Below are 20,820 nucleotides of genomic sequence, written 5' to 3'. Positions count from 1 at the left end.
AAAGATTGTCCACAACGGTCGACGATATGTATGCATATCCATACACCTAACATTAGTGATATACTCAAAAGACATTCACATTTTAATATCTTCAAAAGGGACATTACTACAGACATATGGTAATGGTTGGTCTATTCAAACAACAGCAGCTACTATGCAATGAACTTTTTACCGGAAGGAAGAAGCAAAAATACCCATCCGTATCTATGTCGGCATATGTATTAGTGACTAAAATAGAAACACATATTGTAGGCTGGCAGATACTGCCCAACAAACATTTGAAAGCATTTTTCCCTGGGCTTGGTGAAATATAATCTGATTAATGATTTTCCTCCTGTTTGTAATAAGAATCAAAATTTGGAAAATCCAATTTACAATTTTTTTGTTTTTTTTTTAAGTCGAAAAACCGACTTTTTTCCAATCTTAAAAAAAGTTGAAAATTTTAAATTTTCATTACAATACCGCATATTTTATGTTAAAAATTTACACAAATTTACTTCAGCCACAACGGCAATAGAAAATCTTTGCTGGGTATATAGTAAGTATGAATGTAAGTGTACCTACATATTTTTAGACATCGACCACTATGCAAGCCATGCAAAACCTAGGCATTGTTCATCTGGATAAAAGCCAAAAAGGTTTTAAAACCAAATACACACTAGTAATTCATTATGTATGAAACCATCAGTGAGCAAAAGTATGTGAGTTGATGTGAACTGAGTTTAGTCTGAAGGCTTTTTGTTTTACTAATTTAATCCTAAATTTTGTAATATGTATGAGTGTTCTTGTTTTTGTTGTATTTTTTAATTTTCCAATTTAGTTTTTTTTGGCAACATCCTAAAATGCTAATGGAATTTCAAATAAAGTTTTGGTCCGTTAAAGGTTTCACTACAACATACATATGTTTCTATACATGATTGCAAGAATTTCCATAAATATATCGGCATACTTTTGGAATTAGGGCATAACTTTTTTTAACAAATTATGTTTGATAAATTTCTTATGGTTTTTATATACATACATATATAAGAGGATTTATGTGGAATTTAATTTCATTAAAAATTTCTTATTAGTAAAACCAAATTAAATAACTTCCCAGCAAAAAAAAATATGTTACTTGTTCCATAAACATTTCTTTTTAAAGAGCATCCCGGATTTTCTATCAATATTATCACATTTTAACACATCTTAAAAATATGAGAAAAAGTTAAGAGTTACACTAATAGAAAGAATTACGTTCCAAAATGGTGAACAGATGGTAACAAAATGAAACGGAAACGTACACGAAAAATAACAACCGAATGTTCACGATTTCATCAACCGCGGTTTTATGAATGGTTTTCGTTTTTCTTTGGCCATGAAAAGTCCTAAAATATTCATTAGACGTTCTTATGGCAACTCTGTCGGCGGTGCAATGTGCTAAGACGACTGTTGGCCAACTTAGTACATTGCACCAAAATCTAGATAAAATTTCACCAAAAAACTAGCAAATAAAAAAAATCGCAATTTGCAAAATTCTACTTCTATAGAAAAATTTGTCAAAATTTTTTTTTCTACAGAAAATTTTGTCAAAATTTTATGTAAGGGAAAATAAATCCGTATATGAAAATTCGTTTCAGCGCCACCTATATGTGAAAAAATGAGTTATATACGAATAAAAAATTTTTTTTTGCGATATAATCCTCCGTAGAAATTGGCATAAATTGGCCAAACGGGAAGAGATAGAAAAGCCAAAATTTAACCAAAGATAAACTGAAACGATAGCTTTCGATTGGAATGAAAACCTTTTGCCAGAAATCTTCCGAATCGGAGTAATGTTGCATATACGAAACAGAGAGAAAAGTGACCACTGTGGCCAAATGGAAAAAGATGGGGTTCCAGATTTATATGTGAAAGATAGATCTTTTAGTGCTCTATCCGATGGTAAAAACGGATACAGCAAAATGTGTTTGGGAGTCTCAATATATGGCTTGGAAAAAAGTGGACGCACTTCACCTCAAGAGAAAAGTGACCACTGTGGCCAAATGGAAAAAGATGGGGTTCCAGATTTATATGTGAAAGATAGATCTTTTATTGCTCTATCCGATGGTAAAAACGGATACAGCTAAATGTATTTGAGAGTCTCAATATATGGCTTGGAAAAAAGTGGACGCACTGCTCCTGGAGAGAAAAGTGACCACTGTGGCCAAATGGAAAAAGATGGGGTTCCAGATTTATATGTGAAAGATAGATATTTTAGTGCTCTATCCGATGGTAAAAACGGATATTGCGAAATGTGTTTGGGAGTCTCAATATATGGCTTGGAAAAAAGTGGACGCACTTCACCTCAAGAGAAAAGTGACCACTGTGGCCAAATGGAAAAAGATGGGGTTCCAGATTTATATGTGAAAGATAGATCTTTTAGTGCTCTATCCGATGGTAAAAACGGATACAGCAAAATGTGTTTGGGAGTCTCAATATATGGCTTGGAAAAAAGTGGACGCACTTCACCTCAAGAGAAAAGTGACCACTGTGGCCAAATGGAAAAAGATGGGGTTCCAGATTTATATGTGAAAGATAGATCTTTTAGTGCTCTATCCGATGGTAAAAACGGATACAGCAAAATGTGTTTGGGAGTCTCAATATATGGCTTGGAAAAAAGTGGACGCACTTCACCTCAAGAGAAAAGTGACCACTGTGGCCAAATGGAAAAAGATGGGGTTCCAGATTTATATGTGAAAGATAGATATTTTAGTGCTCTATCCGATGGTAAAAACGGATATTGCGAAATGTGTTTGGGAGTCTCAATATATGGCTTGGAAAAAAGTGGACGCACTTCACCTCAAGAGAAAAGTGACCACTGTGGCCAAATGGAAAAAGATGGGGTTCCAGATTTATATGTGAAAGATAGATATTTTAGTGCTCTATCCGATGGTAAAAACGGATACAGCAAAATGTGTTTGGGAGTCTCAATATATGGCTTGGAAAAAAGTGGAAGCACTTCACCTCAAGAGAAAAGTGACCACTGTGGCCAAATGGAAAAAGATGGGGTTCCAGATTTATATGTGAAAGATAGATCTTTTAGTGCTCTATCCGATGGTAAAAACGGATACAGCAAAATGTGTTTGGGAGTCTCAATATATGGCTTGGAAAAAAGTGGACGCACTTCACCTCAAGAGAAAAGTGACCACTGTGGCCAAATGGAAAAAGATGGGGTTCCAGATTTATATGTGAAAGATAGATCTTTTAGTGCTCTATCCGATGGTAAAAACGGATACAGCTAAATGTATTTGAGAGTCTCAATATATGGCTTGGAAAAAAGTGGACGCACTGCTCCTGGAGAGAAAAGTGACCACTGTGGCCAAATGGAAAAAGATGGGGTTCCAGATTTATATGTGAAAGATAGATCTTTTAGTGCTCTATCCGATGGTAAAAACGGATACAGCAAAATGTGTTTGGGAGTCTCAATATATGGCTTGGAAAAAAGTGGACGCACTTCACCTCAAGAGAAAAGTGACCACTGTGGCCAAATGGAAAAAGATGGGGTTCCAGATTTATATGTGAAAGATAGATCTTTTAGTGCTCTATCCGATGGTAAAAACGGATACAGCAAAATGTGTTTGGGAGTCTCAATATATGGCTTGGAAAAAGTGGACGCACTTCACCTCAAGAGAAAAGTGACCACTGTGGCCAAATGGAAAAAGATGGGGTTCCAGATTTATATGTGAAAGATAGATATTTTAGTGCTCTATCCGATGGTAAAAACGGATATTGCGAAATGTGTTTGGGAGTCTCAATATATGGCGTGGAAAAAAGTGGACGCACTTCACCTCAAGAGAAAAGTGACCACTGTGGCCAAATGGAAAAAGATGGGGTTCCAGATTTATATGTGAAAGATAGATATTTTAGTGCTCTATCCGATGGTAAAAACGGATACAGCAAAATGTGTTTGGGAGTCTCAATATATGGCTTGGAAAAAAGTGGAAGCACTTCACCTCAAGAGAAAAGTGACCACTGTGGCCAAATGGAAAAAGATGGGGTTCCAGATTTATATGTGAAAGATAGATATTTTAGTGCTCTATCCGATGGTAAAAACGGATACAGCGAAATGTGTTTGGGAGTCTCAATATATGGCTTGGAAAAAAGTGGACGCACTTCACCTCAAGAGAAAAGTGACCACTGTGGCCAAATGGAAAAAGATGGGGTTCCAGATTTATATGTGAAAGATAGATCTTTTAGTGCTCTATCCGATGGTAAAAACGGATACAGCAAAATGTGTTTGGGAGTCTCAATATATGGCTTGGAAAAAAGTGGACGCACTTCACCTCAAGAGAAAAGTGACCACTGTGGCCAAATGGAAAAAGATGGGGTTACAGATTTATATGTGAAAGATAGATATTTTAGTGCTCTATCCGATGGTAAAAACGGATACAGCGAAATGTGTTTGGGAGTCTCAATATATGGCTTGGAAAAAAGTGGACGCACTTCACCTCAAGAGAAAAGTGACCACTGTGGCCAAATGGAAAAAGATGGGGTTCCAGATTTATATGTGAAAGATAGATATTTTAGTGCTCTATCCGATGGTAAAAACGGATACAGCGAAATGTGTTTGGGAGTCTCAATATATGGCTTGGAAAAAAGTGGACGCACTTCACCTCAAGAGAAAAGTGACCACTGTGGCCAAATGGAAAAAGATGGGGTTCCAGATTTATATGTGAAAGATAGATCTTTTAGTGCTCTATCCGATGGTAAAAACGGATACAGCAAAATGTGTTTGGGAGTCTCAATATATGGCTTGGAAAAAAGTGGACGCACTTCACCTCAAGAGAAAAGTGACCACTGTGGCCAAATGGAAAAAGATGGGGTTCCAGATTTATATGTGAAAGATAGATCTTTTAGTGCTCTATCCGATGGTAAACACGGATATTGCGAAATGTGTTTGGGAGTCTCAATATATGGCTTGGAAAAAAGTGGACGCACTTCACCTCAAGAGAAAAGTGACCACTGTGGCCAAATGGAAAAAGATGGGGTTCCAGATTTATATGTGAAAGATAGATCTTTTAGTGCTCTATCCGATGGTAAAAACGGATACAGCAAAATGTGTTTGGGAGTCTCAATATATGGCTTGGAAAAAAGTGGACGCACTGCTCCTGGAGAGAAAAGTGACCACTGTGGCCAAATGGAAAAAGTGTTAAAAAACATTCACTCATTTTGTTTACAATATTTTTGAATTTTATTAAAAAGTTAATTTTTTAAATGATTGCGTTTTCAATTTAAAATATTTTAGTGATATTTCTGTGAATGGAACCCCATCTTTTCTATTTTTCTCTATGAGCAGTGCCCCCATTTTTTTCCAACCCATATATTGAGGCTCTCAAACACATTTCACAACATCCTTTTTTACCATCGGATAGAGCACTAAAAGATCTATCTTTCACATATAAATCTGGAACCCCATCTTTTTCCATTTGGCCACAGTGGTCACTTTTCTCTTGAGGTGAAGTGCGTCCACTTTTTTCCAAGCCATATATTGAGACTCCCAAACACATTTCGCAATATCCGTTTTCACCATCGGATAGAGCACTAAAAGATCTATCTTTCACATATAAATCTGGAACCCCATCTTTTTCCGTTTGGCCACAGTGGTCACTTTTCTCTTGAGGTGAAGTGCGTCCACTTTTTTCCAACCCATATATTGAGACTCCCAAACACATTTCGCAATATCCGTTTTTACCATCGGATAGAGCACTAAAATATCTATCTTTCACATATAAATCTGGAACCCCATCTTTTTCCATTTGGCCACAGTGGTCACTTTTCTCTTGAGGTGAAGTGCGTCCACTTTTTTCCAAGCCATATATTGAGACTCCCAAACACATTTTGCTGTATCCGTTTTTACCATCGGATAGAGCACTAAAAGATCTATCTTTCACATATAAATCTGGAACCCCATCTTTTTCCATTTGGCCACAGTGGTCACTTTTCTCTTGAGGTGAAGTGCGTCCACTTTTTTCCAAGCCATATATTGAGACTCCCAAACACATTTTGCTGTATCCGTTTTTACCATCGGATAGAGCACTAAAAGATCTATCTTTCACATATAAATCTGGAACCCCATCTTTTTCCATTTGGCCACAGTGGTCACTTTTCTCTTGAGGTGAAGTGCGTCCACTTTTTTTCCAAGCCATATATTGAGACTCCCAAACACATTTTGCTGTATCCGTTTTTACCATCGGATAGAGCACTAAAAGATCTATCTTTCACATATAAATCTGGAACCCCATCTTTTTCCATTTGGCCACAGTGGTCACTTTTCTCTTGAGGTGAAGTGCGTCCACTTTTTTCCAAGCCATATATTGAGACTCCCAAACACATTTTGCTGTATCCGTTTTTACCATCGGATAGAGCACTAAAAGATCTATCTTTCACATATAAATCTGGAACCCCATCTTTTTCCATTTGGCCACAGTGGTCACTTTTCTCTTGAGGTGAAGTGCGTCCACTTTTTTCCAAGCCATATATTGAGACTCCCAAACACATTTCGCAATATCCGTTTTTACCATCGGATAGAGCACTAAAATATCTATCTTTCACATATAAATCTGGAACCCCATCTTTTTCCATTTGGCCACAGTGGTCACTTTTCTCTTGAGGTGAAGTGCGTCCACTTTTTTCCACGCCATATATTGAGACTCCCAAACACATTTCGCAATATCCGTTTTTACCATCGGATAGAGCACTAAAATATCTATCTTTCACATATAAATCTGGAACCCCATCTTTTTCCATTTGGCCACAGTGGTCACTTTTCTCTTGAGGTGAAGTGCGTCCACTTTTTCCAAGCCATATATTGAGACTCCCAAACACATTTTGCTGTATCCGTTTTTACCATCGGATAGAGCACTAAAAGATCTATCTTTCACATATAAATCTGGAACCCCATCTTTTTCCATTTGGCCACAGTGGTCACTTTTCTCTTGAGGTGAAGTGCGTCCACTTTTTTCCAAGCCATATATTGAGACTCCCAAACACATTTTGCTGTATCCGTTTTTACCATCGGATAGAGCACTAAAAGATCTATCTTTCACATATAAATCTGGAACCCCATCTTTTTCCATTTGGCCACAGTGGTCACTTTTCTCTTGAGGTGAAGTGCGTCCACTTTTTTCCAAGCCATATATTGAGACTCCCAAACACATTTCGCAATATCCGTTTTTACCATCGGATAGAGCACTAAAATATCTATCTTTCACATATAAATCTGGAACCCCATCTTTTTCCATTTGGCCACAGTGGTCACTTTTCTCTCCAGGAGCAGTGCGTCCACTTTTTTCCAAGCCATATATTGAGACTCTCAAATACATTTAGCTGTATCCGTTTTTACCATCGGATAGAGCAATAAAAGATCTATCTTTCACATATAAATCTGGAACCCCATCTTTTTCCATTTGGCCACAGTGGTCACTTTTCTCTTGAGGTGAAGTGCGTCCACTTTTTTCCAAGCCATATATTGAGACTCCCAAACACATTTTGCTGTATCCGTTTTTACCATCGGATAGAGCACTAAAAGATCTATCTTTCACATATAAATCTGGAACCCCATCTTTTTCCATTTGGCCACAGTGGTCACTTTTCTCTTGAGGTGAAGTGCGTCCACTTTTTTCCAAGCCATATATTGAGACTAACAAACACATTTTGCTGTATCCCTTTTTACCATCGGATAGAGCACTAAAAGATCTATCTTTCACATATAAATCTGGAACCCCATCTTTTTCCATTTGGCCACAGTGGTCACTTTTCTCTTGAGGTGAAGTGCGTCCACTTTTTTCCAAGCCATATATTGAGACTCCCAAACACATTTTGCTGTATCCGTTTTTACCATCGGATAGAGCACTAAAAGATCTATCTTTCACATATAAATCTGGAACCCCATCTTTTTCCATTTGGCCACAGTGGTCACTTTTCTCTTGAGGTGAAGTGCGTCCACTTTTTTCCAAGCCATATATTGAGACTCCCAAACACATTTTGCTGTATCCGTTTTTACCATCGGATAGAGCACTAAAAGATCTATCTTTCACATATAAATCTGGAACCCCATCTTTTTCCATTTGGCCACAGTGGTCACTTTTCTCTTGAGGTGAAGTGCGTCCACTTTTTTCCAAGCCATATATTGAGACTCCCAAACACATTTTGCTGTATCCGTTTTTACCATCGGATAGAGCACTAAAAGATCTATCTTTCACATATAAATCTGGAACCCCATCTTTTTCCATTTGGCCACAGTGGTCACTTTTCTCTCTGTTTCGTATATGCAACATTACTCCGATTCGGAAGATTTCTGGCAAAAGGTTTTCATTCCAATCGAAAGCTATCGTTTCAGTTTATCTTTGGTTAAATTTTGGCTTTTCTATCTCTTCCCGTTTGGCCAATTTATGCCAATTTCTACGGAGGATTATATCGCAAAAAAAATTTTTTATTCGTATATAACTCATTTTTTCACATATAGGTGGCGCTGAAACGAATTTTCATATACGGATTTATTTTCCCTTACATCAAAATTTTATTTTTATAGAAAATTTCGTCAAAATTTTATTTTTATAGAACATTTTGTCAAAATTTTATTTTTTTAGAAAACTTTGTCAAAATTTTATTTCTATAGAAAATTTTGCCAAATTTTATTTCTGAAAATTTTGTCAAAATTTTATTTCTATAGAAAATTTTGTCAAAATTTTGTTTTCAAATTTTTTTCATTAGAAAATGTTGTCAAATTTTTTTCATTAGAAAATTTTGTAAACTTTTTTTCTTTAGAAAATTTTGTCAAAATTTTATTTCCTTAGAACAATTGTCAAAATTTTATTTCTATAGAAAATGTTGTCAAAATTATATTTCTATAGAAAATTTTATTTCTATAGAAAATCTTGTCAAAATTTTATTTGTATAGAAAATTTTGTCAAAATTTTATTTCTATAGAAAATTCGTCAAAATTTTATTTCTATAGAAAATTTTGTCAAAATTTTATTTCTATAGAAAATTTCGTCAAAGTTTTATTTCTATAGAAAATTTTGTCAAAGTTTTATTTCTATAGAAAATATTGTCAAATTTTTTTCATTAGAAAATTTTGTCAATTTTTTTTTTCTTTAGAAAATTTTGTCAAAATTTTATTTCTTTAGAAAATTTGTTAAAATTTTATTTCTATAGAAAAATTTGTCAAAATTATATTTCTAAAGAAAATTTTATTTCTATAGAAAATTTTGTCAAAATTTTATTTCCATAGAAAATTTTGTCAAAATTTTATTTCTACAGAAAATTTTGTCAAATATTTGGTCCATATCGGTTCATAATCATGGTTGCCACTCGAACCAAAAAATAATCTACCAAAATTTTATTTTTATAGAAAACATTGTCAAAATGTTTTTTCTATAGAAAATTTTGTCAAAATTTTATTTTTATAGAAAATTTTTTCAAAATTTTATTTCTATAGAAAATTTTGTCAAAATTTTATGTCTATAGAAAATTTTGTCAAAAATTTATTTCTATAGAAACTTTTTTCCAAATTTTATTCAATAGAAGATTTTTTCCAAATTTTACTTTATAGAAAATGTTGTCAAAATTTTATTTCTATAGAAACATTAAACTTAATTATATACGTATTTAATTGGCCTTTTTTAGTTTAATATATACCACATATGGACTATGTGGTATATATTACGGTGTTAGGAAGTTTTAAGATACCTTGCCATCGGCAAGTGTTACCGCAACCCAAGTAATTCGATTGTGGATGACAGTCTTCAGTAGAAGTTTCTACGCAATCCATGGTGGAGGGTACATAAGCTTCGGCCCGGCCGAACTTACGGCCGTATGTACTTGTTTTTCTTTAGAAAGTTTTGTCAAATTTTGTTTCTTTAGAAAATTTGTCAAAATTTTACTTCTATAGAAAATTTATCAAAATTTTATTTCTATAGAAAATTTTGTCAAAAATTTATTGCTATAGAAAATTTTGTCAAAAATTTATTGCTATAGAAAATTTTGTCAAATTTTCTATAGAAAATTGTCAAAATTTTATTTCTATAGGAAATTTTGTCAAAATTTTATTTTTATACCCACCACCATAGAATGGTGACGGGGGAATAATAAGTCATATCAATTTCCGACTATATAAAGTATATATATTCTTGATCAGGGAGAAATTCTAAGACGACATAACGATGTCCGTCTGTCCTTCTGTCTGTCTGTTGTAGTCACGCTACAGTCTTCAATAATGAAGCAATCGTGTTGAAATTTTGCGAAAAATCGTCTTTTGTCTGCAGGCAGGTCAAGTTCGAAGATGGGCTATATCGGTCCAGGTTTTGATATATTCACCATTTAAACCGACCTCCCGATTTGGGGTCTTGGGCTTATAGAATTTGCCTGAAATTGGAAATCTAGGGGTATTGTAGGACCACAAATACGTGTGCCAAAAATTGTGAGTATCGGTCCACATTTTGGTATAGCCCCCATATAGACCGAACTCCCGATTTTACTTCTTGGGCTTATAGAAACCGCAGTTTTTATCCAATTTACCTGAAATTGGATATCGAGAGGTACTTTAGAACCGTAAAGAGATGTGCCAAAAATGGTGAGCATCGGTCCATGTTTTGGTATGGTCCCCATATAAACCGACCTCCCGATTTGGGGTCTTGGGCTAATAGAAACCGTAGTTTTTATCCAATTTGCATGAAATTGAAAATCTAGAGGTACTTGAGGACCATCAAAAGGTGTGCCGAAAATGGTCCGTATCGTTCCATGTTTTGGTATAGCCCCCATATAGACCGATCTCCCGATTTTACATCTTGGGTTTATAGAATCCGTAGTTTATATACAATTTGCCTGAAATTGGAAATTTATAGGTATTTTAGGACCATAAAGAGATTTGCCACAAATGGTGAGTATCGGTCCATGTTTTGATATAGCCCCCATATAGACCGATATCCCGATTTTAATTTTTGGGCTTCTAGAATCCGGAGTTTTTATCCAATTTGCCTGAAATTGGAAATCTAGAGGTATTTTCGGGCCATAAAGAGGTGTGCCGAAAACGGTGAATATCGGTCCATATTTTAGTATAGCCCCCATAAGAACGATCTCCCGATTTAACTCCTTGGGTTTCTAGAAACCGTAGTTTTTATCCGATTTGCTTGAAATTGTAAATATTCTGGTATATTAGGCTCACAAAAACGTGTATCGGATTAAGTTTTTATCGGTCCTTTTGGTAATGCCTTCATATAGACCAACTTCACTTCTTGAGGGTATAGAAGGCGCACTGATCATGAAAACTGCTTGAAACTCAATGTAAAATTTCCAGATTTTACTTCTCGGGTGAAAATTTACAGATTTAAGATTTCAAATCAAGACGTTATATTATAAGTTTCTTGCACACTTACAAGAGACGTTAATGATTCCTCTAAAACTCTAACAAAAATGGTTCTTATAAATCCAGAATCTGATATAGTCCTCATAGGTGAAATTTTTAAATTTATCTTCGGGAAGTGTCCTCAAGTCCTACTCCTGAAATTTCAAAGAAACCCCTAATATTTGGTTCATGGTGGTGGGTATTTAAGATTCGGCCCGGCAGAACTTACTGCTGTATATACTTGTTATAGAAAATTTTGTCAAAATTTTATTTCTATAAAAAATTTTGTCAAAATTTTATTTCTATAGAAAATTTTTGTCAAAATTTTATTTCTACAGAAATTTTGACAAAATTTTATTTCTATAGAAAATTTTGTCAAAATTTTATTTCGTTAGAAAATTTGGTCAAAATTGTATTTCTATAGGTCGGATGATATTGCAAACGGGACATATCGGACCACTTTTACGTATAGCCCCTATATAAACCGACCCCCAGATTTGGCTTGCGGAGCCTCTTAGACAAGCAAATTTCATCCGATCAGGTTGAAATTTGGAACATGGTGATGGTATATAGTATCTAACAACCATGCAAAATTTTTTCCACATCGGTTCATAATTATATATAGCCTCCATATAAACCGATCCCCAGATTTAGAAGATGATGTTAAGAAGTTTTAAGATGCCTTGCCATCTGCCACAACCCAAGTAATTTAATTGTGGATGACCGTCTTTAGTAGAAATTTCTACACAATCCACGTGGAGGGTACATAAGATTCGGCCTGGCCGCACTTACTGCCGTATGTACTTGTTTCAGTCTATCAACCATGTTAATCCTTTCAGCATTGTCCAAAATGTAAAGATATATTCTCACTACCTTGCATAGGCAGTTTTCTATTTGTTTTATGAGGACGGATACTCACTCACATCCGTCCGTTTACCTGTCAATTGTTTTTATGGATGACAGAGAGATCATTAACTTTTGAATGCTCCTTGCAAAACGTTTATTTGTATAAATTTTCGAAATGAAAAACCAACATTAACAAAAACACACACACCTTTGCTCTCTCAAAACCGTAAAAAACTCTCTCAAAACCGTAAAAAACCAAATTTTTTTAGCTACTTGCTAGTGATATGATAATAAAAGTCTCTGATAGGAGAATTTCCAAATGAACATATTTTAAAATATAAAATATAAAAATATAATAAAAATAAGTCCATTTTAGCACGGACAATTTTCTGTGTACAAACTACAATATGGCAAATTTTCGACAAAATTCAAGAAAATTTTTAGAAGTAATTATTTTCTTTCTCACTTAAGAAAATTTCGCATTTTGAAGAAAATGCGATTTTTACCGTCATTATTTAAATGATTGGCGAGTAGTAAAATCTGGAAATTGTACTTTCAGTTGCAAGCCATTTTCATGAGCAGTGCGCCTGCTATACACTGAAAGAAGAGTTTTCTTTTCTGAGGAACGAAATTTTAAACAAGCAAAGTTTCCTTTTGACACAAATTTTAGAGACAATTAGCTCTAAAGGAAAATTCTTTATACGAAAGGGTAATTTCGTTTGTCTAAAATTTCATTCCGGAGGAAAATATTTTTTCACGAAGAGAAATCGGTCTTTATCGATGCCTTAACAAATGGACGGGAAAAAATAAACGCGAGGGTCTACAATACCAGTATATTAACATTTACGAACAAATCGGATAAAAACTACGGTTTTTAGAAGCCGAAGGAGTTAAATCGGGAGATCGGTCTATGGTGTGTGTCGAGCCAAAACATGGTTCGACACACACCATATCCGGTCCTAGAAATAAAAATAAAGTCCTAGAAATAAATTCGGGAGGTAATATGGACCAATACTCACCATTTTCGACACACCTCTTAATGGTCCTCAAATACCTCTAGAATTCCAATTTCAGACAAATTGGGTAAAAACTACGAATTCTATAAGCCCAAGAAGTATAGTCGAGAGATCAGTCTATATGGGGGTTTTACCCAAATATGGACCGATACGGATCATTTTCGGCAAATCTTTTGATGGTCCTCAAAAACCTCTAGATTTTCAATTTCAGCCAAATCGGGTAATAAATACAGTTTATAGAAGCCCAAGAATAACAAGTAAGGAAAGCCTAAAGTCGGGCGGGGCCGACTATATTATACCCTGCACCACTTTGTAGATCTAAATTTTCGATACCATATCACATCCGTCAAATATGTTGGTGGCTACATATAAATGTTTGTCAAAAATACATACATTTAAATATCACTCAATCTGGACAAAATTTGATAGACTTCTACAAAATCTATAGACTCAAAATTTAAGTCGACTAATGCACTAGGGTGGAACACAATGTTAGTAAAAACATATGGGAAACATTTAAATCTGAAGCAATTTTAAGGAAACTTCGAAAAAGTTTATTTATGATTTATCGCTCGATATATATGTATTAGAAGTTTAGGAAAATTAGAGTCGTTTTTACAACTTATCGACTAAGCAGTGGCGATTTTACAAGGAAAATGTTGGTATTTTGACCATTTTTGTCGAAATCAGAAAAACATATATATGGGAGCTATATCTAAATCTGAATCGATTTCAACCAAATTTGGCACGCATAGCAACAATGCTAATTCTACTCCCTGTGCAAAATTACAACTAAATCGGAGTTAAAAATTGGCCTCTATGGTCATATGAGTGTAAATCGGGCGAAAGCTATATGGGAGCTATATCTAAATCTAAACCGATTTCAACCAAATTTGGCACGCATAGCTACAATGCTAATTCTACCCCCTGTGCAAAATTTCAACCAAATTGGGGAAAAACTCTGGCTTCTGGGACCGTATTAGTCCATATCGGGCGAAAGATATATATGGGAGCTATATCTAAATCTGAACCGATTACAATAAAATTTGGCACACTTGACTATAGTACTAATTGTTCTTCTTGTGCAAAGTTTAAAGCAAATTAGGGTAAAACTCTGGCTTCTGGGGCCATATAAGTCCATATCGGGCGAAAAATATATATATGGGAGCTATATCTAAATCTGAACCGATTTCTTCCAAAACCAATAGGGTTCTATTCTGAGCCAAAACATATACTTGTGCCAAATTTGAAGTCGATTGGACTAAAACTGCGACATAGACTTTGACTACAAAAATGTGTTCAGGGACAGACGGAGAGACGGACATCGCTATATCGACTCAAGAGCCCATCCTGAGCATTTTTGCCAAAGACACCATGTGTCTATCTCGTCTCCTTCTGGGTGTTGCAAACATATGCACTAACTTATAATACCCTGTTCCACAGTGTGGAGCAGGGTATAAAATATCGGGAGATCGGTCTATATGGCGGCTATACCAAAACATGGACCGATACGGACCATTTTCGACACACCAATTTATGGTCCTCAAATACCTCTAGATTTTCAATTTCAGGCAAATCGGGTAATAAATACAGTTTCTAGACGCCTAAGAAACAAAATCGAGAGATCGGTCTATATGGGGGCTATACCAAAACATGGACCGATACGGACCATTTTCGACACACCTTTTAATGGTCCCAAAATACCTCTAGATTTCCAATTTCAGGCAAATCGGATAGTAAATACAGTTTCTAGACGCCTAAGAAACAAAATCGGGAGATCGGTCTATATGGAGGCTATACCAAACCATGGATCGATACAACTCATTTTCGACACACCTCTTTAAGGTCCAAAGTACTTCCAGATTTTCAATTTCAGGCAAATCGGATAGTAAATACAGTTTCTAGAAGCCCAAGAAGCAAAATCGGGAGATCGGTCTATATGGAGGCTATACCAAAACATGGACCGATGGGCACCATTTTCGGCACACCTAGATTTTCAATTTCAGGCAAATTGGATAAAAACTACAGTTTTTATAAGCCCAAGACCACAAATCAGGAAGTCGGTTTATATAGGGACTATATCAAAACTTGGTCCGATATAGTCCATCTTCGAACTTGACCTGCCTGCAAACACAAAACGAATCTGTGCCAAATTTCAGGACGATAGCGCCATTATTGTTGGCTGTAGCGTGATTACAACAGACAGACAGACGGACATGCTTATATCGTCTTAGAATTTCTCCCTGATCAAAAATATATATACTTTATATAGTCGGAAATCGATATTTCGATGTGTTACACACGGAATGACAAACTTATTATAGAAAAGAAAAAATAGAATTTGAGAAATTGTCCTTAGCACCATAAGAATTTCTGAACTATTTTTTGCGATATTGGAATTTAGTAAACTCGACAAATCAACTTTTAATATTAAAATTGAATATCGACTTTTTAAGTATTAAATCATAGCGTCTAATCGACTTTTCATGTTGACCAAATTCAATTTTCCGACTGTCTGATATAAAAATTTTGTTTCTTTCTGTTTACAATTTCAAGTTGAAAAAGACAGAGGCATTGTTGTTTATGTGTTTATTAGATTTACTTAAATACTTGAGCAGTACATGTTTCCAGACGAAATATGAAACGGTAGATATAAATAACAGCGCCTACATGAATGAATTTAAACATAGGAAAACAAACATTAATAGTTTCCACTTTGAGTTGAATTTTATGATGATGATGATGATGATCTTTATTCGTATGTCCGCATTTAAATTCGAAGAACTACGAAATCATTTGAAACTTTTGCATAAACCAAATAACATGGTAAGTTACCCTCAATGGAGTTGAGAATAAACACATTGAACGTTTCGTATAACATAAACATTTCGACTATTAATGTTTTAATTTTTTTTTATTATTATAAACAAAGTTCGAGAAGTACTCAAAAACTATATAGAGAACTACTGTTATAAGTAAACTCAAACTCACTAACGAATGAGTAGATTTTTTTGGTAAATACAAAAGAGAATATTTTCGAATACTCCAACAAATTATTTTCTCTTGCTTCCTGTTTCTCTCTCTATCTCTCCCTCTTTATATAATATATTTAAATAAATAAATTTGTTTACCGGGTTCAGTTAAGGGGAGGGGGCGGTGGGTGATATTATGTACGGGAAATGCACTTAACAAATTTGCTCCCTCATAAAATAGAATTTTAGCATATACAACTCACCCATTTGCATGGGATACAAACACACACACACACAAATACTCTTGAATGTTATAAAAAAACACACACACTCGCCTACAACCAGAGACAATGTCGTTGTCGAAGATGATGTTGGTAAATGCGATGGAGGATAAGCAAACTAGTGTAGTTACATTGGCAGGAAGTAACCTTGAACTACTTATGGTGAATGTGCAAAAGAATATGGACGGCCAATGCAATAGAGTGGTAGACAGTTACATATACATATACCGTTATTTTGTGCCTTTTCTTCGTGTATTTTATTCTGTTACTGGTACTATTCTGCTCTGTTCTCTTCTCGATGACGTTATGTTAGTGATAAGAACATTTGAAGCCGACAAAGTTTATTGGCATGTGCATTCATTAGGGCGGCATAGTATGAGTGTTTATGTGTGTATTTGTGTACTTTGTAAACTTTTACCATTAGAGAATGCTCCAAACGACACCTACATCGATACAATTTTGTTGGCCATAATTTCCAGTTTGACAGTTTGTTCTTCAAATGTTTTCCCCTGCAAGGGCTATGTTTGGTTTTTTTTATTTTTCTTTTGAATAATGCAAAAGTAATACAAGGTTTTTTTTCCTATTCAAACAAGGGATGAATGCTATATCGATATAGATTGGGGTTGAAAAACTTATTGGGGATTAACCAATTAAGTTCTTTTGGCAAGCTCATCAAACTCCAATGTTCTGTTAAAGAATAATAGAATGGTTGAGCAAAACTAAACTCTTCCTTTTTCGTTTTAGAAAAGTCATATGGGTGAAAGATACTTTTTCACATCTCACAGTGTTTCGAATTATAAAAGGACGGGCAAAACTTAAAAGGATCGGAAATTTAAGATCGGCGCTAAAGAAACAAATTTAAGGAAAAGAAGACAAGTAGCAGGATTTTATATGTCTTCAACCTTTCATGTTATTCGCTGATTTTTATACCCTCCACCATAGGGTGGAGGGTATCGAACGAAACATCGACTCGAACGAAACAAGCTATCGACTTGCAACTTGGCACAAGTAGTTGTTATTGATGTAGGTCGGACGGTATTGCAAATGGGCCATATCGGTCCACTTTTACGGACCCCCAAATTTGGCTTGCGGAGCCTCTAAGAGAAGCAAATTTCATCCGATCCGGCTGAAATTTGGTACATGGTGTTAGTATATGGGCTCTTTAATTATATATAGCCCCCATATAAACCGATCCCCAGATTTGACCTCCAGAGCCTCTTGGAAGACCAAAATTCATCTGATTCAGTTGAAATTTGGTACGTGGTGTTAATATATGGCATCAAACACCATTGTAAAAATTGGTCGAAATCGGTCCTTAATTATATATAGCCCCTATATAAACCGATCCCCAGATTTGACCTCCGGAGCCCCTTGGAAGAGCAAAATTCATCCGATTCGGTTGAAATTTATTACGTGGTGTTAATATATGACCTCAAAAATTGGTCGAAATCGGTCCATAATTAGATACAGCCCCCATATAAACCGATCTCCAGATATGACCTACGGAGCCCCTTGGAAAAATTCATCCGATTCCGTTGAAATTTGGTACGTGATGTTAGTATATGGTATCCAACAACCATGCAGGAATTGGTTCATATCAGTCCATAATTAAATATAGCCCCCATATAAACCGATCACCAGATTTGACCTCCGGTGCCTTTTGGAAAAGCAAAAATCATCTGATCTGGTTGAAATTTGGTACATTGTGCTAGTATATGGCCGTTAATAACCATGCCTAAGTAAGTCCATATCGGTCTATAGTTATATATAGCCCTCAGATAAATAGATCCCCAATCACACAAAAATTGGTCCATATCAAGTTCATAATTGTATATAGCCCCCATATAAGCGATCCCCATATTTTAATTCTGGAGGTGTGCACGTGAGTAATATTTTGCTCACGCACACTCACGACGGAAAAATCTTATTCACGCACGATATTTTTTGGTGGGACTCACGCTCACGCAAGCTCACGAAAAGAAAATTTGTACTCACGCACGAAAATCTTTTAAATGTCGTGACTCACGAAAAATATCGTGACTCACGAAAAATGTCGTAACTCGCGAAAAACCCCGTGACTCACGAATAATTTTATGAGTAATTTACCTAGATAACCTGACTGAAAACATGAGTATGATTAAAATCGAAACCGTTATAAAACTGTTAACACTTAGGATATCACAAAAAGTATAAATGAAATCAACTCCTAAGCATTTTATGTTCGTAAGCGGGATTATTTTCGTGAGCGTGTTTTTCCGAAATTCGTTACTCACGCACGCTCACGAAGATATTATTTTCGTGAATCACGCTCACGCACGACATTTGGTTGGTTAATCACGCACACTCACGCCGTTTCCCTCACGACAATTTCGTGTCACGTGCACACCTCTACTACGTACCGTGCAAAAGTCTATATCGATTCGTAGTTATTTGTAGACTCACAACTTAGAAAACGATGTTAAGAAGTTTTAAGATACCTTGCTATCGTTAAGTATTACCACAACGCAAGTAATTCGATTGTGGATGACAGTCTTTCGTAGAAGTTCTCTATAATTTATATAGCGGCTATACATAATTATGGAGCTATATGGCATGGATGATTATTAGAGATCATAGACTGACACCACATACCATAAAGCAATCGAATCAAAATTTGCCCCTCCAGGAGGCTCACGAAATGAAATCTTGGGATCGGTTTTATGGCGGCTATATACAATTATAAAACCAGATGGACCAATTTTTACGAGGGTTTTATGAGAAGGCATATACGAGCATAACACACCAAATTCGACCCAGATCCAGAATCGGATGAAATACGCTCTTCCTGGAAGCTCCAAAAGTAAAATCTGGGAGTCGGGTGTATGGAGACTCCAGCTAAAAATGGTACGATATGGCCCATATGCAATACCATCCAACCGGTAGTTCGTTTCATTCAAAGTTAGCGTGTTTTGAACTGACAAATTGATATCGCTATATCTCCTTTCAGAATTTCACCGCGTTCAAGAATGCATGCATATACCTTATAAGGTATGAAACCAATATCTCGATAGATCACAAACGGAATGACAAAGTTAGTATATCCTATGGTCGAGGATGTGAAAACCAATTTAGTTCTACAAACGAACAATGAAATTGAGGATCGTTTTGACCGCATTTAAACGAGGAATTGCTCTCAACATCTATTCGGCGATTCAAAAAAAAATCCATTGTGAACGAGTTGCACCGAAAACGGAGGTTGAAATTGAAATAATCTACCATTGAGAGCCACAGTAATGCAATGGTTCATTTCCAGTTTCGACCGAACACCAAAAAGTTTTTCAGCCGTGGACTATGCCCTCTCAGTAATGCTGGAGACATTTCCGAGTGTTTCAAAGTATCTCTAAGTGGTTTCACTGCAATGTGAATCGTCGTTCGGACTCGGCTATAAAAAGGAGGTCCCTTGTCATTGAGCTAAACATGGAATCGGATAACACTCAGTGATAAGAGAGATGTACACCACTGTGGTATCAAGATGATCTGAAAATTCTAATTGAACCTGAAATATCAGGCTATACTTAACCTCACCTAAATATGGCATGAGACAGCACTCAGCGATAGGAGAGAAGTTCACCACTGTACACTCAAAAAAAAGTGAACCCTCCATTTCACTAAAACTATAATTTTATTTTAGTTCATGAAATTATTACTTTTGGAGAAAGTTCCCTATATTCTAATAATTTCTTGCTTACGTTGGTTAAATGAACTAAAAACAACGGGAAAGAATTATACACAAATTATTGCTTTAAATTTGAAAAGTATGACAATAAAGACATTCTTGCCATTTTTAACTTTTTTCCTTCAAACTACAAAATTTTCTTTAATTAATTTTTTCTAATAAAATTTCTCGAATTTGTCAACAAATATTTACTTATTTTTGTGATATATGCGTGATGTCAGCGCTTGTAATACTGTTTAGTAAAAATGTTCAAAAATAATCTACATTTTCAAAAATTAACCAAAATTTTTCTTCCTGGTGGGTTCACTTTTTTTCCAGTGTATTATCGCAATGGACTGAACAGTCTAATGGAGATTGAAATAACGGGCTGTCACTATACCTATCCAAACCTAAACTACCATCTCGTATTGGCAGACCACCAGTTGAAGTTTGTCGAGATAGCTGATACGTTAGGAATTTCTAAAGGTCAGCGAAAATTGGGGACCAAGAAACAGTGGAAAAGATACGATGGTTGTCAGGATTCAAATCGACTACCTACAGAAAGGTAAGAGGATTTCAGTGATGCCGAATTATTAGGCAGATATGCCGCTGAATTAAAAGAAACATTGCCTTAGATTGCGAAGAA

The 20,820-nt window shown here is 35.5% G+C and overlaps 2 protein-coding genes across 6 annotated transcripts in view; one reads left to right on the top strand and one right to left on the bottom strand.

Moving 5' to 3' along the window:
• metro (membrane palmitoylated protein 7-like protein metro) overlaps positions 1 to 20,820 on the bottom strand; it is a 75,378-nt gene that overhangs the window by 48,306 nt on the left and 6,252 nt on the right. The window lies entirely within an intron of this gene.
• LOC142240115 (uncharacterized) overlaps positions 545 to 20,820 on the top strand; it is a 37,631-nt gene continuing 17,355 nt past the window's right edge. The window contains exons 1-4 of the mRNA XM_075311828.1: positions 545 to 550; positions 15,784 to 16,053; positions 20,151 to 20,274; positions 20,610 to 20,739. Coding sequence (XP_075167943.1) covers positions 545 to 550; positions 15,784 to 16,053; positions 20,151 to 20,274; positions 20,610 to 20,739 — 530 coding nt within the window. The remainder of the gene's footprint in view (positions 551 to 15,783; positions 16,054 to 20,150; positions 20,275 to 20,609; positions 20,740 to 20,820) is intronic.

Source organism: Haematobia irritans, chromosome 5 (assembly GCF_050003625.1).
Source record: "Haematobia irritans isolate KBUSLIRL chromosome 5, ASM5000362v1, whole genome shotgun sequence".
In the NCBI taxonomy this organism is placed as follows: domain Eukaryota; kingdom Metazoa; phylum Arthropoda; class Insecta; order Diptera; family Muscidae; genus Haematobia; species Haematobia irritans.
The sequence above is the reverse complement of the archived record's forward strand: the minus strand, read 5'-3'. Positions and strand labels throughout refer to the sequence as shown.